This window comes from Apus apus, chromosome 3 (assembly GCF_020740795.1).
Source record: "Apus apus isolate bApuApu2 chromosome 3, bApuApu2.pri.cur, whole genome shotgun sequence".
Lineage (NCBI taxonomy): Eukaryota > Metazoa > Chordata > Aves > Apodiformes > Apodidae > Apus > Apus apus.
Window position 1 is genome coordinate 38,072,190 of NC_067284.1, and position 22,065 is coordinate 38,094,254.

General features: G+C 40.0%; 1 protein-coding gene across 11 annotated transcripts in view; it reads right to left on the reverse strand.

Annotated features, from left to right (window-relative positions):
• Positions 1-22,065, reverse strand: part of NCOA7 (nuclear receptor coactivator 7) — a 91,326-nt gene that overhangs the window by 6,438 nt on the left and 62,823 nt on the right. For 8 of the 11 annotated variants that reach the window (XM_051613013.1, XM_051613014.1, XM_051613020.1 and 5 more), the window contains 8 exons: positions 20,822-20,901; positions 19,868-19,975; positions 18,195-18,293; positions 17,312-17,437; positions 15,232-15,416; positions 12,637-13,703; positions 10,978-11,146; positions 2,918-3,065 (listed from right to left, as the gene is read on the reverse strand). In XM_051613013.1, coding sequence (XP_051468973.1) covers positions 2,918-3,065; positions 10,978-11,146; positions 12,637-13,703; positions 15,232-15,416; positions 17,312-17,437; positions 18,195-18,293; positions 19,868-19,975; positions 20,822-20,901 — 1,982 coding nt within the window. Of the gene's footprint in view, positions 1-1,359; positions 1,939-2,917; positions 3,066-10,977; positions 11,147-12,636; positions 13,704-15,231; positions 15,417-17,311; positions 17,438-18,194; positions 18,294-19,867; positions 19,976-20,821; positions 20,902-22,065 lie in introns of those variants that run through there. The other 3 variants (XM_051613018.1, XM_051613021.1, XM_051613022.1) reach the window with 3 other exon arrangements.

The window sequence follows — 22,065 nt, forward strand, 5'->3', positions numbered from 1 at the left end:
TACATTTCACATGGAAAAACTTTTGCATAACTTTTCTGCACCTTCATGATCACTGCTTGAACTTGAAGAAGCTGTCAACAGCCAAGACAATTGCCAGGAAGTGCCTGGACTTCACATTCCTGCCCCACAGTCAGGAAACAAACCCACTGGACTAATTCCAGGTGCAGATTTAACCACACCACAGAACACAGAGAAGGAGCTTTTCATGAAGTCTAGGTCGGGTGGGAAGTTCACCATGGGTAGGACAATGTCCTAATACCATCAGTCACACCTAGCACCCCCAGTAGGATGTGAGCAACACATCCACTGCACACACGTCCCACCCACATTAATCGGCAGATGCCTAGAGCTGAGCCCAGGGCAGCTGCCCCAAGCAGGGCACCTGGGCACTGGTGCTTCAACACACACAGCACGGTTTGAAGAAGATGGGAAGGACCACCACAAAGCAAAATCTGGCCTGCAGAATCAGCATTGTTACATGCACCTGGGCAATACAGGTATTTTTGCTGGTGGTACCGAAGAGCTGTACAGCTGCATCCCGCCCCTCCAGCCCAAACTCAGTGGGATTTAGTCCTGGGTCTTCTGAGACTGGAGGGAATTCTGTGCTGGAAAATTTTTCATATGGCCAATTTCAGTTTGCACTGTAAAATTAAGATCAATTAAAAAAAAAAAACAAACAACAAACTGTGAAAGGGAAATGGTCTGGTTTTATCCTTGTTCTTTTTTCACCTCCTTTACATTTTCCTTCCCTCCTCATCTCCCAGGCCATTATTTTACTTTATTTTTTTTTTTAACACCACCTTCAACTTATATCAAAAAATACCAAATTCCTCTTTCAAAGACTGTTTTCTAAGAATTGTCTCCCTCCAGGAGGCAGGGGCTGGGGTGGGGGTGGTCATGGGAAGTATCACAGTAAATCAACCAGGAACAGATATCGTAGCAAAATGAAACCAAACTCAAATATAGGCAACCATGGAAAAGCTATTAATACAGCTGTAAATTGCAGATTGACTCCAAAACCAAACAAGTCCCCTGCTTCACTACATAGATAACTATTCAGTCTATAACTGAAGGTCAAAGTCAACAATTGCAAAATAAATAAATAAATAAATAAAGAAAGAAAGATAAAAATTCAGGTATTTACAGACCACACAAAAGCAGAAACAGATTAAAAGAATCAATTACCCCAGAAACTGGATCTACAAAAATCTTGTAAAGATTTCATAGGACTCAAAAAGCAATCTACCTGGGATGGAAATACCCCGTTAAAACTAATCAGAGTATGGAGCACATTTTTTACTGAGACAGAAGTGCTGTATCAGATCCATGCTGTTCAAACAGGGACACAGTTCAACATACCTCCACAAAAGGTTCCTCCTGGTCAGGTCTGGCACAGTAAATAATTCGAATATTCAAAGGCATTTGTTTCCCTTTCATCATCTACCAATTTATTGTGCAGTACCCACTACACTTCCCTGCTTTAGTGGCAAGAGCTCTTGCCCACGAGGATGACAGATGGCTACTGCTCGTGGCACGCTGTGATAAAACTGCTTATATGCTTCTCTAAAACCACACTTTCTATTTCCCCACAAGGGAGAGTGAAACTTCCCCAGTAAACATGCCTGCCCAAATTAGGAATTTCCATAGAAGCTTCCTGGAAGATCTACTTTCACTTTGTTAAGCTTGAATATATTAAAAAATAAAAGACACACCTTTAAGAAGCTGTTGCCAGCTAATTCTTCTCCCAATACACATTAAAATAAAACAATGACAGAAAAACTCCCAGTGTGGCCAGATCTCTCTCAGTTCTGTTCTTGGATCACTGACCCTCCTCTTTCAGTTTGGTTTTATGAAAATGGCATGCAAATAACAAATGAACAGTGAAATCTAGTGCAATATATGAATGCACTCAGCTCTGAGCAAAACAAGGAATTAAGATTCTTTTATTTTTTTTTTCCATCTTCCAGTTCATAAAACACCAACATTAAGAAACTACAAAACTGTAAAAATAAAAGCTTTTTGGGATCAGAGGTGATGTTGCTACATTACAAATTACAAGTTGCAATGCTGAGTTCTGCTTTTGAACAGGACAACATCCTTTGAAGACAGAAATGCTGAAAAAAACAATTATATTAAAAAAGAAAAGGCCCATAGATTTTTTTTAAAGAGTGGAAGACAAAGAATCAGATCACTTTTGAAATCACCATCAAGACATTTCCCACTTAGGGATTTATCTGTTTTTAAATTTAACCCATATCCTTACCACAGCAAGTGCTTCAGCATTTAGAAATATCATTAAAAATGCCTGTGAGTTAATTTCTCTTAGAAGCCAGGCTTTTATGCACAAGAGGCAGACAGATGACAAACACAGGCATGCCAAGTAGTTAAACCAGACTGCAAAAGCCCCCATAGGAGAAAGCCAAAGTCCCAGTCTGAAACCTATTCATCTTTCAACTAATATTCAAAACAGTATTGCTGCATGCACCTGAGAAGGAAGGGTATGGCAGAACATCACATACACAAGTCTCTGTTGGTGTTTACATGTACACCTAAATTTTGGAGCTTTTATTTGTAGCATATAAACACAACACCAATTTAGCAAGACTAACAACATACACTTTGATTGTTTTGCAAAAGGCTGACATCCCATAACCAAAATATTTATACAACTTCTGCTGGTTGCACACCACAGAGCTCTGAGTTGTTTGACTCCTCTTTCTAGGGTGAGAAGAAAGGAAGACTGAAGGAATATGAGTATATTTGTGAGGAAGATACAAGCCTTGAGGAGACTACTACATGAAACAGCAAGTGTCATAAAGAAACACCATAAAATCATAAAAGAGCAAGTGCTGAGATTCTTAATAGAGGATGGACACTTGATATGCACATGGTTTATACAACAGCAGAAAGCACTCACCTCCCAGCTTTTAGTAGTGGGCTCACTGAAGAAGTTGTCTATCATATCAAGTTCCTCCTTTTCTACCACAACAAAGCCTTGCTCTTTGGCATCTTTCCCATATATTTCTGGTGACCACTGAACAAAAAATGTGTACAAGTGATCCACCCTGTAAACAGAAGAGGAGTAGACAACTGTTGTGCAGTGGTCCATAAACACAGCACTGTCATGCACTACTGAGGTTTTGTCCAATGACAAAGAACCATACAAATAGGATACCCACGTACTTCCATCCACCCTTGCATACCACACAAGGCAACAGCTCTATGCTCCATAAATGAAGTGAGCGCTCAATCACTGTCTTTTAAGAGATGTTCTGTGACAACATCTGTAACAAACAGTGAAGCAATTTCTAAAGAAGGAATTTATGCAGTGTGTTAAAATTAGTGACCACATAGAATTTCAAAGATGAGTATGATAGTGGATATACTGCACAAGAAGTTGAACTGCTAGCAAAACAAAAATGAAACCCTAACTAAAGAGGGCAGATAGAAAGGTAGTAAGTACTTATGACACTGGATCTTTCTCCAGTCACTAGGAAGTTTTGTCAGGCAATTCCTTGATCAATACAAACCAGGAAAAATCTTAGAGAAAATTAGACATTTTCCCCCTATTATTTCAAGATACTTGGATATTTATTTATATATATGTGTGTGTATATATATGCATATATATATATATGCACACAAATTATCTTAAAATACTACTTCAACATTGTTGGATACCCTTCAGGGTCACTAGTATAACTGCAGAGATTTTTTCCAGTTGTGTCTACATTTTTTACTTTACACTCCTATCAGCGAGGGCTAGAGTCTGATGTCAGTTCTAAGTGCATAAACTGACCACCCTGAGATTGTTGCCTGCTCCTGACAGCTACACTAATTCCCAGTCAAAGTGAGATACTTGGAGGAGCTTGACTCATGCTTGCCTCAAGAAATTTAAATCCAATTTCCACCACCCTCAGAAAGAATAAAGGACTGATTTTGTTTCATCATGGAAATGTCCTCTTAACTGTGCAAAAGGAAAAAAATTAGCATTGCCATCAGTTATTTCTCTTCTCCTTTGCCCATTCACAAACACTTCTGTGGTGCACAGCTGACAGATGGTCTAGCAGAGTTTAAATTTTTGTTATTAAATAAGAACTTTACCTTTGAAATATTTTTAATACATACAACTAAATACATTTTTTAGGAGAATTGTCCTAAATTTGTAAACACCCAACACTAGTTCCTAAGGTATCAGCAGCCCCCCTTGATCCAGAACAAGTAAGGAAGCTAATGTTGATATCCAAGTAAAATTTTTAGCTGCTGCTTGTTACTCTGCAACACACACACACATGAGATCAGCAAAGTACTGTGCAAACAATCTTTGGGACAGTTCTTGCCAATAATTGCCTGGAAAAGGCTAAAAGAGGGTTGCACTCCCATTGTCAAGGGTTCTCCTCTTCCTTGTGAAAAATCACATTGCTTCTCACAAGTTTGTATATACCTAAAAAGACGGAACTATGGAAAGCACTTCTAAAAGCAAAATAATCTCATTTTAGTCAAGACTTTTTCTTCTAACTGCAGAAGTTTTCCAACATCAATAGGTGCCACTCGGCATGCCCCATTCCTCTTCACTTGCTCCCAGAGGCTTCAGAAAGAGCAGCAGGATCATCTCTTTGTCAGCAAATGTGAGTTTTAACTGAAAGAGACATTTAACTTCAGCACTATTTTATGTGCAGTAGTACTTGTCTGGAAAGCTATTTAATTCCCACGAATCTCTATGAAAGAATAATGATCACAGCACTGGAGCACCTCTCTTATAAAGCCAGGCTAAGAGAGCTGGAGTTGTTCAGCCTGGAGAAGGCTCTGGGGAGACCTCATAGCAGCCTTCCAGTACCTGAAGAGGCTACAGGAAAGCTGGGGAGGGACTTTTTACAAGGGCATGTGGTGAGAGGACAAGAGCTAATGGATTAAAAATGGAAGAGGGGAGATTTAGTTTAGACATCAGGAGGAAATTCTTTAGTGTGAGGGTGGTGAGACACTGGAATAGGTTGCCCAGGGAAGTTGTGGAAGCCGCATCCCTGGAAGTGTTCAATGGCAGGCCAGATGGACTCTGAGAAATCTGATCTAGCAGGAGGTGTCCCTGCACATGCAGGGGGGTTGGAACTAGATGATCTTTCAGGTCCCTTCCAACCCAAACTATTCTATGATTCTGTGAGCAATAAAACTAGTGGTTGCTGCTGTCTGGCTAAGATCAGGCTGACAGCATGTTCATGCAGGTGGGTGGAGGAGAGCAGCATACTCTCACCTCAGAATTGCAGAACACATTTAGGTTGTAAGGCACCTCTGGAGACCATCTAGGCCAAGTTTTCTTTATAGTAGAGCTAACTTCCAAGTTAAAGGAGGTTGCACAGTCTTCTCCATTTGTAGTTGTGAAAATCTCCAACAGAGATTCCACAGTCTTTCCATGCAAGCTGTTGCACACATAACCAGTCTGAAGTTGTTCCTCCCTTCTGTTTAATTACAATTTCCTCCAGTGCATGCAGCACTGGAGACCTGAGAAAGTTCTGGCACCATTGTACTTTTTTCTCTTTTTCTCCCCCACCTTTTTTTAAAACCATGTGTCCAAAAGAAAGAGGGGAATAACCACCATCCAGGCTGTTGGCTATGCTCTTCCTTAGGTGAGCCAGCAAGAAGTGAAGCCTTCATTACAGCAAAGACACACTGTTGATTTTCAATGCCCCCAGCTTCTTTTCTGCAGAGCTGCTCCCCAGGCAACCCACTCCTAGACTGTACAACTGCAGGGGCTGCTCCACTCCAAGTGTGCAAGTTTGCATGTGCCTCTTTTGAACTTCCTGACATTTCTGTCAGCTTATTCCTCCCTGTTGAGGTCCCTCTGAACAGCAGTTCTGCTCTCCAGTGTATGAACACTCCCCAAATGTGGCATAATCCCCCAAAAAGGCAAAGGTGTATTCTGTCCCCATGGCCATGTCACTGATGAAGGCATTAAACAGTATCAGTCCCCAAGGAATACCACTACCACCTGGTTGCCACTCAGACAAGCCATCAACAATTTGAGCCTCATGGTCCAGTCAGTTTTTCACCCACCTGGTAGTCTACCTTTCCAGGTCACATCTCTCCAATCTGGCTATAAGGATACTATGGGAGATTGGTGTTGAAAGCCTTATTAAGGTCATGGTAAAAGAACCACCACTTGCTCTTCCCTTGTTCAAAGAGCTAGCCACCTCAAACAGAAAAGTTACCTGGTTGGTAGAAAAACAATTTGCCCTTGGTAAATCTATGATAGCTGTTCCTGATCCCTTCTTGCCCTCCATGCGCTTCGAAACAGCATCCGTAAGGACATGCTTCACCATCTTCTCAGGGACTGAGGAGAAGCTGACTGCCTTGTGCTCTCACACAGCAAGCAAATCCCTCCTCGATTATTCCAGAGAAGGTTGCAGTGTTTGTATTTATAATTATTAAGGACCTCTCCCAATGATAATCATCTTTCAAAAGATGATAGAAAACAGCCTTGCAATAAGATCAACTAACTTGCTCAGTACACTCAGAATATTTCCTGTCAGGCCCCACAGACCTGTATATGCTCAGTTTATTTACATAGTCCATAACTAAGTTTCCCTCTACCATGGACAGATGCTAAATAAATCCAGACACTCCAGATTTAAGAAGATTAAGAAGCAGCAGCATAAAATGAGAAACAGGTGACTGCAGAAGTGATATCATTTTGAAAGAGGATGCAGAGCATCCCTCCTCTGTTAATAAAATTATAGCATTATGCTATAGTGGTTTTGCCAAGCTACCAAACTGAAAAAAAAAATCAGACAATTTTTAAATTGAAAAAAACACTGCTTGAAGAACACTCTTAAAGCCAACTTGACAGCTGGGAGAAAATTTACCCTAAAACTCAACAGCTGTTTTGGTGATCACGTTTATGTGTGTGTCATGCCCTAACAGAGAAACATCAATAAAACATACAGCTTGGAAAGGAACAACTTTAGAAACCTTAAGTTAATCACTCCAGAGAGAAATTATTTAAAAGGAAAAGATAACAGAAAACTTTTTTTTTTCCCCTAAAAAACCCACAACCCAGGAGACACAAATAAAAAATGAAAGATGGAACTCTGATTAAAGAGGGAATCCACTCAGCTGTAGCCAGATTAAAAGGAAAATGAATATGCTTACAAATATGTTCAAGTAACACACACACAGAGGGCACAAAAGTTTATAGTGAAGGATATAAATTTGGTAGAAAACTAATTTTGGAGAGTACAAAAGATGACAAAGATCATGACAGCAAAGTGATTCAATTGGTGTAAGACAAAAGCTTTGTGGAGCATGCACGCCACTCCATTGCTTAGTACACTGGACACAATCAGCTCTGTGTGTGAATATATCTGAACACAGAAGAACAGTGAGCAGAGGTTGTGCTTGCAGGATGGTACTTTACCCTCGGCAGAGGGACCCTAGAGACCTGGGATAACAGGCAAAAAGAGTTATTTAGATTACAGGAGTGATACCCTGTGGTAGCCTACATTAAGAGGGACTGAATCCTGGTAATACAGATACAAGCACAACCAGGCTTCCATGACTGGAAGCAAATGGAATTAATTAATTATATTACCTATTCCATTAACGGGAGAAAAGAAGAATGAACCTTTAGCATCAGGATCATCTTAATCATCACTTCTTTCTACAAAGTCCTGCATAAGTGCACAGAAGCATCATGTAGGAATTGACTCCAGCAAGTTGTGCTGCAAATTCTTCCAGATCACAGCTTTGACCACATTAACTACAGGATGGTACACACTAGATACTAACAGGAGTCACAACAAAGCAACATCTCGCTCTACAGAAGGAAACAGCACAGAAACAGTAACAAAAACTCACCCAGCTCCCCAAACCAACCAACCAACCAACAAATATCAATGGGAAGCTAAGACTGAAGAAGAAAAGCAAGGCTCAATCAAATCCTGTTGATTTTCCTCCTGGAAAATCTGTTTGCTCCCAAAAAAGAAACTTCCCAGAAAGTGGATGCCTTCTCAGCAGCATGATCTCAGTGCAATGTCTTTTACATCAACATCAATGCAAGTTATATATTCATAAACCAAATCTGTCTGCCCAATTTATATTATAGATATATAGATCAGTGAGATTTAATTATTGACTGATAAACTAATCAGTGCTAAAATGAGAAAATTGTTAGGACACATTTTTATAAACAAAGAAATACTGCTTTACTATCTTTGCCTCAGGCAAGACATTTTCCCCAGCAAGACCTTGAGGAAATCTGTGACACGAGTACTGACCTACTGCTACTTAGAATCCACTAGGGTGGAAAATTTACATACCATTTAAACATAAATCCATGTGTTAAGAGCACGCACAGACTTACCCTCTAATACTGTAAGCTACACCCATTGCAAGACTTCTCAGCAAAAGAATCAATCTCTCTATTACATAGGTGCCTCTCTGCTCAGCTGAACCTGACATGAAGCTGCTCTAGAAGAAGAGAAACCTTTATATAAATCAACTCGAGATGTCCTTCTCCCCTGTTACGTGTCAAGGTGAGCACCACTGTGATCAAGTGAGCAATGCAAAGCAGCCCTGGAGTCACTGATTAACTAACTCAGCCGTGCTGTGCGGGGCATGCACACCCAGACACTGCTCAGCACCCAGGAAGCCACGCAGGAAGAGAGAAAACCTACAACAGCCACAAAACGCCAGGAAGATGTAAGACTTACTGAAGGCCTTTATAAAGAATATCAGTCTGACAGCCTTTTCTCTGCATTGATATTTCCAGAGGCTTCTACTAAAAAAAACCCAACCAAACAAACTAAAAAAAGGAAAAAGAATAAAAAAATTCTCAAAGGTAACTACATCTCTCCCCCAGTGCAGCTTTCCTGCAGCCCACCCAGGTCAGGGAAGCAGCAGCACTTTGCAGAAGGATGAGCAGCTCTGCTGGGAGCAGTAGGCTATGGGACCCAGGCTGAAAATGGAGCCATTTTCACAATAACAGAAGCTGTTTTAACAGCAAACACTAGGAGACCATGGAAAAATGTCATTAAATGCAAATCAGAGTAAGATTTAACTGACACAGTGATGACAGCCACGCACACCAATTTCTTAACAATCTCAATCCAGGTTTGCTTTGTTGTTTTTGGTGTTGTTGTTTTTTTTTAATTACTATGAAACATTAAGATGCTGCACAAGCTCCTGTGACTGAACTGGATGAAGTGTTTTATTTATGCTTCTTTATGGCCAATTAGATTATTTTCATACATTAATATAAATTACATTCTTTTTTTTTTTTAACTCAGTAAATTATTTTGATACATTGTATCAAAAATACATTGCAAAACTATCCCATATGACCTAGTGTCCATGGCACTCAACATGAAAAACTGATAATCATATACTATGCAATAACTGGCACAACAACATCACCAGCAGGTATAAAGTGATGACTAGTCAGGCAAAGATATCTTGCATTAATACAAAGGATGGGGTCTTACATGGGATTTTTGCTCCAAGTTCTACATGATCTGTTATGCACCTCTGTGGTGTTAAAACAGACATGCATGAATTGCACCAAAATGAAACAATCTTATCCTATATTCACTACTAATTTTGATCAAGATCAGAACAGCAGGTCCGACAGCAAAGATCTGGCCTGTTAGCTAGCACAGCCAAGTGCTGCTGCAACAGCTCACTGCAGAAACAACTTTTTCCTCATTCTAAAAACTTAAGAATAAGCCAGTTGTCAACATTTCAGTTTATATATGGATTAGGTCCCCTCATTAAACTTTCTGCTCATAAAATGAGAAGAAGCTGTTTTCCAAGTTTGTGGTAAGAAGCTTAGTACATTTGCCTGTTGCACAGAGCAATGATCAGAGATGACCTCGGTTCAGCTCAGCAGCTTTATTCAATGTTAGATACACTATCCCCAGAGCAATAACTGACCTTGTGTTAAGTTACAGCATCACTCCAACTCCTTGAAGTATTTACTCACACTTCAACCCAGAATTTTCTGAATCTGCCCTTTGGCAATCCCTGAGGAGCCAAGGACTGGGTTCAGCAGATAGCAAGCAAACCAAAAGCTATCTACAGCTACACTCCCAATGACCACATTCCAGCTGGATTAAACCTCTGCCCTGCCTCTCCTGGTTCAGGAACTTCCATACTACTGGTCTGCTCAAAACATTCCTTTCTAAAATACAATAAGTAAACACTGAAATCAACACACACGCTACAAATTTGAAAAGAAAAGATTGTGGGGAAAAAAAATTGAAAAGAAAAAAACAAATTACTACATCTTAAAGAGAGATCTCTGAGATTGATCACCTTTTGAAATTCTTCCTTCCAGAAGCGTGATCACTCACTTCCCTGTTTTAGTTCATCAACAGACAGAAAAGTTGCTCCAGCTGCCTTCTAGGAAGAGAAGGACTAGGGATGCTGTTATTCCTCCCAGCTATAGTATTGTTTATGCATACATATGCACCTACAGGCACACAAAAGACTAAAATGGATTTTATGATGAAGGAAGGGACCTTTTTTTATGGGCCTGAAGGCAGTAATAGCCACACCCACTAGAAGTGTCTGCCTTTTCCACATCATACACTTTGCTTATGTGAAATACCTGGTTTTTAGCACTGGCACCCGAGTGGATTCCTTGCCTCTCTTGCCGCTGCTCCCCTTTTCCCATTTCCCTCACTTCCTAGACTAAAGCCAAAACCCTCCAGTGCTTTTATCACATTAGTTGCATGTAAATCCCTCTTTTTATCTTTCAAGTGGCACCTGTCCCCTTCTTCTTTCCCACCGGGAGCCATCTTAGACAAGCAACTGCTTCTGCATGCAATTGGCATGTAATGAAAGGAGGGCATCTCTCTCATCTCAGCATCGTGTGCTGCACTTCACACATTGGACCACTTAGGGAAAGTCGTGTTCAGCTCTAGAAAGTACTACACATTTGAAAAACCCAGAGACACATACGTTTTCATGCTATGCAATACAGCTTACCTTTCCCGAGGAACAGCAAACCAGTACTCTGGTTGCTTTATCTTTTTACTGTACTGTTGAGACATGGTGGTGCTCTGAGATGCAAAGGACTTTCTCATGGGCTTGCCTACTTTAATGCACAGAAACATTGGAGGAGTCTTGCTCTTCTCCTCTTTTGAAGGAAGCATATCTGAATGAGAGACAAAATAAATGGGCTGCTTATAGGAAAGTCGAAATACAGCAGCTCGTAAAACATTGACACAAAGCTTAATCCTCTTGTGCAAAAGAGTACTCAGTACACAGAATTAAACCTGACCAACAAACCAGTAGCAAAACTGGTTTAATAAATCCTTGTATATCCTGAACTGTGGCCTTTTACTCCCATTTCATCACAGTCTGTACCCTTCAGCTGTACAGCTACGTACAGAATAGCCCTGTAAAATGAAGCAGTAGGATGATCAGGTTTGACGCAAACTGCAACATAAAAAAAGAAAGTAAAGGCGACAGTGTTTGACTGGGCCCAGGAAACCCATCCAGTTGAAGGGTAACCCTACATGCACACAAAGCCCCATCAGTTCCTCAACTCTGATGGTCAGACAGCCAAACAAACACCTTTTGTCTGCACAAGACAAGAGTCAGTCATAAGAGCAGTTTAAGTTAATTAAATTGCTAGTGGAACAACAACAAAAATCTTATTAAACTACAGCCTCAGTCACACTGAAGTTGCCTCATTCATTTTAGAAGTACACATACAGGGATTTTTTTTGTTTTCTCCCCAATGAGAAAGATCATCAAATACAACCAGTGAGATAGAAACCTTTCCAATAGAAAGGCAAGACTTTAAGAACAACTGATTTTAAGTTAAGGCTTCCACTTAAATTATCCCCCACCACCTGATAGAAATCAAGGGCATGTCCAACGATTCATCCAACTACCAAGAGAGGACCAAGCGTGCTCCAGGAGGGACTAGTGCTTAGAAGCACTGGACTGTAGTAGAAATAGTACTATGTGTACATGCTGTCTAAACTGAGATTTCATTGTTATATGCTTTCCAGTAACAACTGGAATTTTATTTATAATAACCCAATGACCAACCACAACAAAATGATCAAGCCAATAAGACTACACATTTATTCCTATGTATATGTCTATGTATATTCCTATGTATATGTATATTCCTATGTCCTTTAAGGGTTTCCATAGGATAAAAGACACCAGACAGATAAAAATAGTGTCATGAATACTTTGGTATCCCCCTTTACAGCAATGCACGATGACTTTGGATACTATCAGAAATGCACTGGCAGACTTCACTAAAACAATAGAAGTTACCAATAGAGACTGACAATTCCTAGGCCATAAAGTGTCCCTGTCAATACTGGAGTTGGATGACATTTCACTGTCCTTCTTAAAGCCAGTAAACAGATGAAGATTATATAAACAGCGACCACTGAATATGGAAAGAGTACACAAGCTATGCATCAGACTACAAGCCTAGGGAATGTGAAGGCTCTTTTTATTTCTTATAAATAGCAGATATTATAAAAAAATCATACACAAGAGTAAAAAAAAAAAGACCAGGTATTATAGAAAGAAAAAATTTAGAGCAGCAGGCTATCAAAGGTTACCGTCACAATGCTGTCCAAGTCTCAGAGGCAACAAGGATAATCAGAGACCTACCTTCAATTGGCACTTGAATTTTCTGCAGCAGCCACAGTCTGATTTCTGATTGATTGTCTAACTGTGTTTCTTGACAGGTCTTGTCTATAGCTGGTACTAATGGAGAGTCTACAGACTCTTTCAGATCCTTTTCCTCTGCTGCTGCTGAGCTGACTTCTAATGAAGGTGCTTTCCTTTCAACACAGCAGGAATCAAGCTCCATACTTTTAACTGTATGGACTTCATTAGCTTGGGACTTTGAACAGCTAAGTGTGAGGTCTATGCCAATTGCTTTATTATTTTCGCCTTTCTGGATTTCAGCCTTGTGTAAGTCTTCAGATGACTGAGACCCATTCCCATCTTTATTGAGGTAAAATTCAATAAGTTTATCTTTCTCTAGCTCTTTCTTAGTGTCCAATGCAGTCTCCACCTTACCTGTTGGGGAACTGATACATTTGTTTACTTCTGGAATAACATCTTGCTTTTCACTCAGCTCTAAGTCTAAGTCAGCTTTAGGTTCAACACTGTCCTTTTTTTCCAAGGAATCAAATGTCAAGTGCTCCTGGACTTCTGTAGTGGGTTTGGTTACCTGCTGCTTAGTTCTCCCCAACTCCCTGGGGTCAGCCAGCAAGCCTTCCATTACTGAGATTTTCCTGTCCAACCCTCTATCCAATAGAGATGATGTCTTTTCCAGTTCAATAAAGTCATTCTCTCCTTCTCCCAAAAGGGATTTTTCTTTGGTTTTGACATCTGAAGCATTTTTTCCCCCAGAAGGCTCCTTAGCACATGGATCTCCAGCAAACTTTTCCACATGCTCAGTGGCAGTGATGTTGTTGGGAAACTCCAGTGACTTTGACTTGACTGAGCTGGCACTCTCAGATGACTGCAGAACTTCAAAATCAGCAGACTTTTCCTTATCTGTAGGCTCTATCTGTTTGGCATCCGGAGTAGTGGATGGATCCCCATTCTGCTGCCTCTTTTCCTTGCTAAGGGATTTGAATTTGCTGAAAGGATTGATATCTTTCTCAGAAGACAGGTCTTCCCATTCTCCTGGCCTGTACAGAGGACAAAGATCCTTTGGTATGTCACTGTCAGGGAAAATGATGGATGTACATCGGATGTTAAAAGTAAAATGGAAACAGAAAACAATGGAAAAGAAAAAAATAAATAATATACCAACTTAAGATTTGAAACTCAACAGAAAATTACTTTCTCCAAAATAAACATACATCAGTGGAAATAAATGACTTCAAAGAAAATGGATAAAAATGCAGAAAGGCAAACACTGAAATAAAATGAGTAAACCATTTGGCAGGATATGCCACATGGGTGAATGGGTGCATGTGTAACAACGTGCAAATCTTCAGAAGTTAAGTAACCAAAAAACCACAGGACATGCATTTAGCTGCTTCAATTTCATTCTTACCATATTAATATTGTTATTTCCCACACCTGACAATGAGTCAACCTCTACAACCCCCATACTTCCCTACTCAGTACAAATGTATTTTTGAGAAGAAAGCAAATTGCAGATAAGCTAGAGCCTGTTTGAATGTGGTTACCAAAAACCAGTAGCAAACAACAGAGCTACGGGTTTTTTCCTTTTATTTTTCTCCATTACTCAAATGTACTGTTTGAATTCAGACCTCCCTAAAGATTTCTTCTTAAGGAAGGACAATCATAAAACATTTCAAAGTGGAAAATTCTTAAAAACTTAACATCATAAAACTTGAGCTCTTCATTACTGCTAAAAAGTCTTGAGTTGAATGAGAATACAACACTCTCATCACTTAAAAGTTACTAACAAGTTACCAGACACTCTAATAATGAGCATAACACAAATATCTGGAAAATTTTACTTGAAATGAAAAAATAGAGTGAAGTAGGTGAATTTCACTGATCAAAAAGTTTTTGCCTGAAAGGACAAAACCCTGTTTAGAACAAATGCATAAGCAGTGCCTAGACTAGGCATAAATGAAAGCAGCCCACCCTAGGAAGTCTGTTATACGTTATAAATATAATAGTAATTAACAAATACTAACAAATATTTAATAAATATTAATAAATTATTAATAAATAATTATATGTGATATATGTAAAAATATATATGTGCATTTGTATTATAAATGCAAACTATCAATGTATTTCTGGTTCTGAAGTACTCCACAGGCTGGCATTTCTGCAAATACTGAAAATGGCCGTTAAGTTGCTGTTATCTTCAAAAGTTTTAAATGCTCCTCTCAGACCAGTCCTGGTAACACAACAAATGGTCCAAATCTACCCCTCTTCACTTCCACTGCAATAACCCCAGAGACAGGTCAGAGCAAGAGCCCAACCATGGCAAGCCACCTATGCTTTTAATTCCCAGTTTTTACTGGTCTCCTTTGCACTTTGGTACTCATATTCATGACCTCTTTCTCTTTACTGCCACTGAAGTGTTCTAAAAAGGCAGTGCAAGGACAATACAAGCAAATCATTCCTTTGCTGGCATCTTCCTTCCCTTATTTGTTTTATTATGCTGCACTAATAGGCTTCCCCCCCACTTCTTCCCCACTCCTTTTCTATGACCCTTACTGAGAAACTGCAAATATAAGTTCAGGGAAGAACACTTCTTACGATGGCAATGCATCTTTAATCTTCATGTGAGAGATGTCATTGTAGAGAGCTATTGAGACAACCTCCTCCATGGGGCAGATGAGTCCATATTCTTCACAGCCATTCTCAATTACCAGAGGATCAGACTTGTGTGGGTCAAACATGATATTGTTTGGAGTTACTATCATCACTCCTCCCACTACGCCCTAAAAGAGAAGAAAGAGTTAGCATGTCACATGTAATTCACTTGTCATTCGATACTGGATTTTAGGCTGCTATGCTAAAAAGAAAAGCCCCCCTCCTGCCTCTTTATACCCTGTCACACAATGTTTGCTAACAAATCATTCTGGGTTCCAGTTTCATCAAGTCAGACATTGTAAGAAGAGTAAAGAAAAAGATTGCTTAGTGACACCCAAGGTCCTGGCTGATAAGGAAAAACATCTGAACTATTCAACTTTCAGTGCTGGCTGCTACAAGCTAAAACTGCAGATCGTTAATCAATCTCAGACAAAATGAGTTAGTGGATTTAAAAATAATAAAAATTCAAAGTACCACTTTATTCTAGATGCAGCCACCTTCATCCCATACATGCAACCAGCACACCTGAAAGCAGTCTTACTGATGGAAATGTCAAAGTTACTATGCTAAGCTACATTACAGTTCCCCCCAATCTACTCTCCCAGAGGTACATGCAAAAAACTTCTATATCTAGGGACCTGATACAAAACAGCTTCTCCCTGATCCAGAAGCAGCTTCAACCACTGACCCAAGAATATTTTGTTCAGCTGTAGAAGACACGTTTAATTCTTCAAAATGTGCTCTACCCATGAATTTAAGTGGCTGCATCAACCATTAGTCAGCATTCAACTTACGGCAATTGACCATGTTTCAAGGTTTAAAAAATGAGGTTTCCAATGTCTTTGTTTGCACCCACTCTTCCAGACAAGTTACAAAATGTGTGTAAATTATGACATCTGAGAAACAAGAGCCACAAATCAACAGCAATTACACGCACTGTAGGTAGTTTTTTCAGTCCTACAGCCATAAATTTGGCAATCTTATCCTCTGCACTCAGCAAGCATCACATAACAAAGTGACAGTATTGCCCTAATTTACATGCATCACATCAAGTAGCCCTCTATTACTTTCCACAAAATAGTGGGCTGAAAAATTGCAGAGTGGTTAAATACAGTTTACAACCACTCAAAGAGAAAAGAAGCCAAAAACTGTAGGTGTAAACACATCCATCTTACAGAAGTCAGGACTAAGGGAAAAACATGTTTAAACTGTAACGGTTAGCAACTCCAGTGTTATCAGTTCCAGAGGACTTGAAAACCAAAACATGCAGACATCTAACTGAAACCAGAGTCAACAAGAGTAGATATATTTAAGGAGATACTTCAAGAAGACAGGGTCTTGCAACCTCGAGAAGAAAAGAGGGTTAAAATACTGCCCAAGCTTTGTGCCTTCGTTTCTAAAACAGTTGCTATAAAAGTTAGAGTTGCAGTCCCAGTGGGAATACGTATGTTACAAGAATGCTTGCAAGAAAAAGGAAGAGAAGGTTGATCATGCAGTATTTATCTTTTTATTATGGATCATATGACATTCATTAGCAACTGCAGAAGCAACATGGACATGTTTGCTAACACTTCTCTGGAAACAGTTAAAATTTAGCTTAAAGTCATACATGAAATAGATAGGCATGTGCTTGTTTCTTAAAGCTGTTGCACAACTTGATGGAACCAGGCAACTAATTCTGACACGTCAGAACTCTAAAGTGCAGTTTTCTCTACGTATCTAACAATACCCTCTTAAACAGATAACTCTGGTACAACAAGGTTAAGGGAATGAAGATGGGAATTAAGCTGTTCTTCCATACAGCAATTATCATAACAGATTAAACACTTGAAAGAACAAAATGATGCAGCATATTACCAAGGTACCAATAAACACAGCTGTGCTAGATAAAGCCACCATAACATTTATATTCTTTACAAGCATGAATAATGTTTAACTCCCCTAATATTGATCTCTCATTTATCCAAACAGATTTCGCTTTTAAAGAATATCAAACAATGACCAAAAGACAGGTTCCACCTACCTTTCCATCTGTGAAGTAACGACAATTCATTTTTAAAAATTTGACCACCACAGGTTCATCCTCTTCTGAGGTAGAGGACAGGACTCTCTCAACTGGTTTGAAGGCCTTTCTTGCCAAATCAGCATCCTTAAAAAAAGTAAAAGTTTAGTGCACAACAACAGGACCAGAATCATATACTTTTAGATTCTGGGGAAGTAAAAGGTCAGGTTCAACCAATTATTTCCCTTTTGGTTACAGAAAAGTGGTGGTCATGTACATACGTACATCCGTATGTATGCACATTTCCGACAGTATCCTGTATGCAAGAAAAATCTTGTACCATTACAAAAAAACCTTCAAATAACAGGCAAAAAAATAATAAAAAAAAATGCCAAGGCTAATCAGCTCAATGAATTTCACTGAGGTTCTCTCATTAAGAGAGGGGCAGTCCTGCCACTTTATCTACACTGAAGCCCTCTCCTCACAGTGCACTGGAGTTATGACCCATGCACGTGGGTATAAGATGGCACAGAGGTATAAGACGAAGATTAAACACAGTTATTCACGTCAGGCTTCTCTCCACTTTCATTTTCATTAGTTACAGATTTGAAACATTTAATTGCTTTAATGCTTTTACACTGCTTTCAAATGCTTTGATAGACTTTGGGCCCAAATAAACTTGTACACTTGGTTTCTGTGGTCAGACAATTCCCTTAATTTGGAATATTTAAAATAGATTGTAAATTTTGTAGTACAACAAATGAAAATCAGTGTTACTCAATACGCTATACACGAGGTCAGAACTGTAACCTCAAAAACTGCTATTTATACAGCCTTGAATCTCAGCTTCAGAATCAGAAATTATCTTGTGAATTTAAGACCAGTGAACCAAGGTGTGACTTACAGGGAGTTTATCATATTCGGCATCTGATGATGAAGGAGAAACAGGAGCACCGGGACTGAAAGACAACCTCACAGTGCTTGTTTCAGGCACAAAAAGAATCTAAGTACAAACACATGTTAAAACAGTAAGGCACAAGCTTCAAAAAGCTGTTACAAATACTATGTTCTGCTAGAAAGACAACCCAATACTGATCACTCATGATTGCAATGTGCTCCTCAAAAAATACTTATTCATAGGTGGAGGTGGCAGAGCACATGCAGGACTAACTCATTCTAGGATCATTTTGTTTTCCAGCACAGGCAAGAAAATGAAACATCTTCCACAGAATGAGAACCTTCTTTTTTTTCCCTGAAGTTAGAATCCCAGGTTGTATTGCCACTATTGCAACTACAAAACAAGTAACTGTAAAACAACTAGTGTGAGGGTGGTGAGACACTGGAACTGGTTACCCAGGGAATTTGCGGATTGCCCCATCCCTGGAAGTGCTCAAGGCCAGGTTGGATAGGGCTCTGAGCAACCTGATCTAGTGGGAGGTCTTTCTGCCCATGCAGGGGCTTTGGAATTAGATGATCATTAAGGTCCCTTCCAACATAAACCATTTTGTGATTCTACGATGACTATGAACAGTCATTAACTGTAACAGCAAATTCTTGTCCAAAGAGAAGACCATTGCTGAAGATGGGGGATTTTTAGTGCTAGAAGTTTATAAGACTTCACTGTAGGTTGTCTGTTTCCCAAAACCTACTTGCAATTCCAAATTTAAGAAAAAAATCTTTATATGAACCACCATTTTAGCATCACGTATTGCATTTAAAAGAAAAAAATCCCTCACACTAATACAAGCATATATAAAAATATAATGCTTTGTTTGAATTTCCTCATTTACTTGCACTGAACATCCCAGATTTTCAGTACAGCAGTACTAAAACTGAAGTACAGCTTTGGACCTCCACTCCAAATAAAAACAGCGTCATTTCTGGCAAGTATCAGAGCAAAGAAATATACTTCTAATGTTAAAAAATGTTCACTGTTTAGTTTTAAACTTAAAATGTTCAGAAAAACAAAAGCATTTTGCTTATGCCAGCTTTTGTCCACCAGATATTTTTAGGCAAGTCATATAATCATTCTGTGTCTCAGTCTTCCCATCTGCAAATCAGGACACTTCAATCTCTTCATGTGCATGAAGCAGAAGCAGACATCGGCTCTTCAGGAACCAGGTGTCAGCCTTCACATTTGCATTTCCATTACCTGACTTTCCCAAAAGCAGTCTTATCTCCATTTATTTTTCATCTTATAGGAGACTGACTCATCCCCAACATAATGGCAAAGAGCCATTCAATTACTGTATCTAACTCTCTAAGCCTCTAATGTATTATATATAGCATTTATCTAGGCTTTTCAAGAATCCAACTCCCTTGCAACAGCTACCTCTTGAGCTTCAGTTATCTTTAAGCTTTACTGACAGCAAATAAATAACAGAAATCAGATATGGCAATTACAAAGCTCCCCCCCAACTCCAGGTAATGATCTAGTGAGCTACCCTTTGAAGCATTTAAATTACCGTCCATTATCCTTGTATCCAAGTACCTAAAAGATATGTGAAAGAAGTAAAAAGCTTTTAAATACATAGCAAATAATCAGGTTTCAGGTATTAAAAAAAATAAAATATTTACCTGGCCTGGCACAATCGTCTGTGTGAAAAGCTTATTGAGCTCCACAAGCTTGTTTGGGGTGATGTTAAACTTTAATGCTATGCTGTTTATGGTGTCCTGATTTCCAGCCTGAAGAAAGAGTTGAAGCTTTAAGATATCATAGTGAACACAAGGAACACACCAGCTGAACTAAAACCATCTAACAGACTGCTTGCAGAGAATAGATTTGATGATCTCAACACAGCTACTGTTTAAAAGCTCACATGATAAGCCAGTATCAATAAAAAGAAAACAATATTATCTCATACTATACAGTAGATAAAATGGAGAGGTGTTACAGATGACCCTCTCCTTTCCTCATAAAACTTTTTATCAGCACCACCTTATTTAGGACTGGTTTGGCAAGTGGGGAAGGGACATGCACTGGAAAGTTCATTGCCCCTTCAGCAGTCGCAGCATGTCAGATCTTTGTGCTGCTCCCAGCTGCGACACTCGCCTTCCACAGTCACTCTGTGTAATGGAGCGTGGGGTTCAGGGACCTGGCCAGCTCACAGAAACCTTCTGGGCAGAGCCAGTCCTCTGAGCTGCTGCAGCAGCACACTGCCACCCTGCTCCAGCTTAAAAGGTCTCTCATCATCTCAGGACCGAGTTCAGGCCAACCACTTGATGACCTAAGCAATGGGGAATGGAGGCATTCTTCAGAATAACAAAATCTATTATTCTATTAAAGAGCCATGGTGCTAGAGTGAAAAAGGACTGGCAGCTGTGAAAAGAGGCAAAGGGTTGAGCAGTGGTTGAGGGTGTCAGTTCAGTTCTTCCCACACAATGATATTCGGAGCAATCCTCATTGAAACAGGCACAAACTGCAGCCAGTATTCACTTAGTGCTTTCAGTTTTGTGCCACTGCCTCCCTCTCGACCTCAACAACTCCACTTCCAAAAAGCAGACATAAACAAAGCACACATCAGTACTCACAGTATATTCTATGGTACCATGGGGTTTCTGAGAAACCATTTTTTTCTCTTTCTTTTCATTGGATTTGTTTTGATTGTCATCTGAAGAGAAAAAAGAAAAGATTCAATAATTGACTTTCAAAATGTTTGCCTAGCAACATGTTTTTAAAGAGCTGTACAGTATGTACAAATTACAGCTGTGAACAGGTACAAGAGGGCACATAAAAAAAAATCTGTTACACCTTAAACATGCATTGCAAGGCAAGCATAACTTCAGCAAGTCTAGTACGTCTAGTAATCACTCAGGAACTCTGCAAGAGTAATGCATACGTGAAACAATGTGAACACAGAAGTGCACCCATGTTTTTTCTGTGATTCCTACACAATTCAGCTGTTGGATACAAGTACTTTGTGTGATGTGCTGCTACCAAGGCTGAGGCAGAAACCAGCAGATTAATGTATGCACTGATACTGCATCAGTATTGATCACAACAAATACTGGTTAATCACCACTTTACCACCAGTATATTTAAATACTATCTTAAACCCAGAAGGTATAAGTATGCTAAGAGTCCTGCAAAAAGTGCATGCATACAGTATACAGTCAAGTATTACAAAGCATAAAGCTTACGAGTAAGACCTTTTCCATCAGCTACAGTCTGCAAATCTCATTGTGCCTGCAGAAACCCACGCATGACCTGAAAGGCAGAGGTGAGCTCTCTGGAGTGGGAGCAGGGTTGCTATTCCAATTCTTACCACAGCAGAGGGCAGCCAAAGCTGAGGGTCAGGGAAGACACCTGCTCCCTGAAAATTATTCTGTCCCAGAGGGCTTCCCTCCCTCACCCTGAGCCCAGACTTGCCTACCTGGGGGGTACGAAGTTGGCACGCAGCCCCAGCTCCAGAAGCAGGGCTGGGGTGGAGACAGGATGTACATGGCTGCCCCACTTGCCCAGCCCACTCAGCCCTGGCCCCTTGGAAATGTCCTGCTGCCTCTGGCAGGGTCCTGCTGCCCAGCCGAGAGGAGGAGAGGCAAGAAGGCAAGGCAAGGCTGGGCACAGTAAAACCAGCAGCCAGGCCCAGGAGTGGGGAGGACCCTCCTCCTGGGAGGACTGTTCTCGTGGTCCAAGTTGGCAGCTCCAGAAGAAGGTCAGGGAGGAAAGGACAGGGAACGGCGGCGCAGGACTTCTGGCTTGCATTCAGGCTTTGCTGCAACCTTTGCTATTTCCAGAGAGCAAGAGCAGATAGTAAAAAGAAGGGCGAGGACTC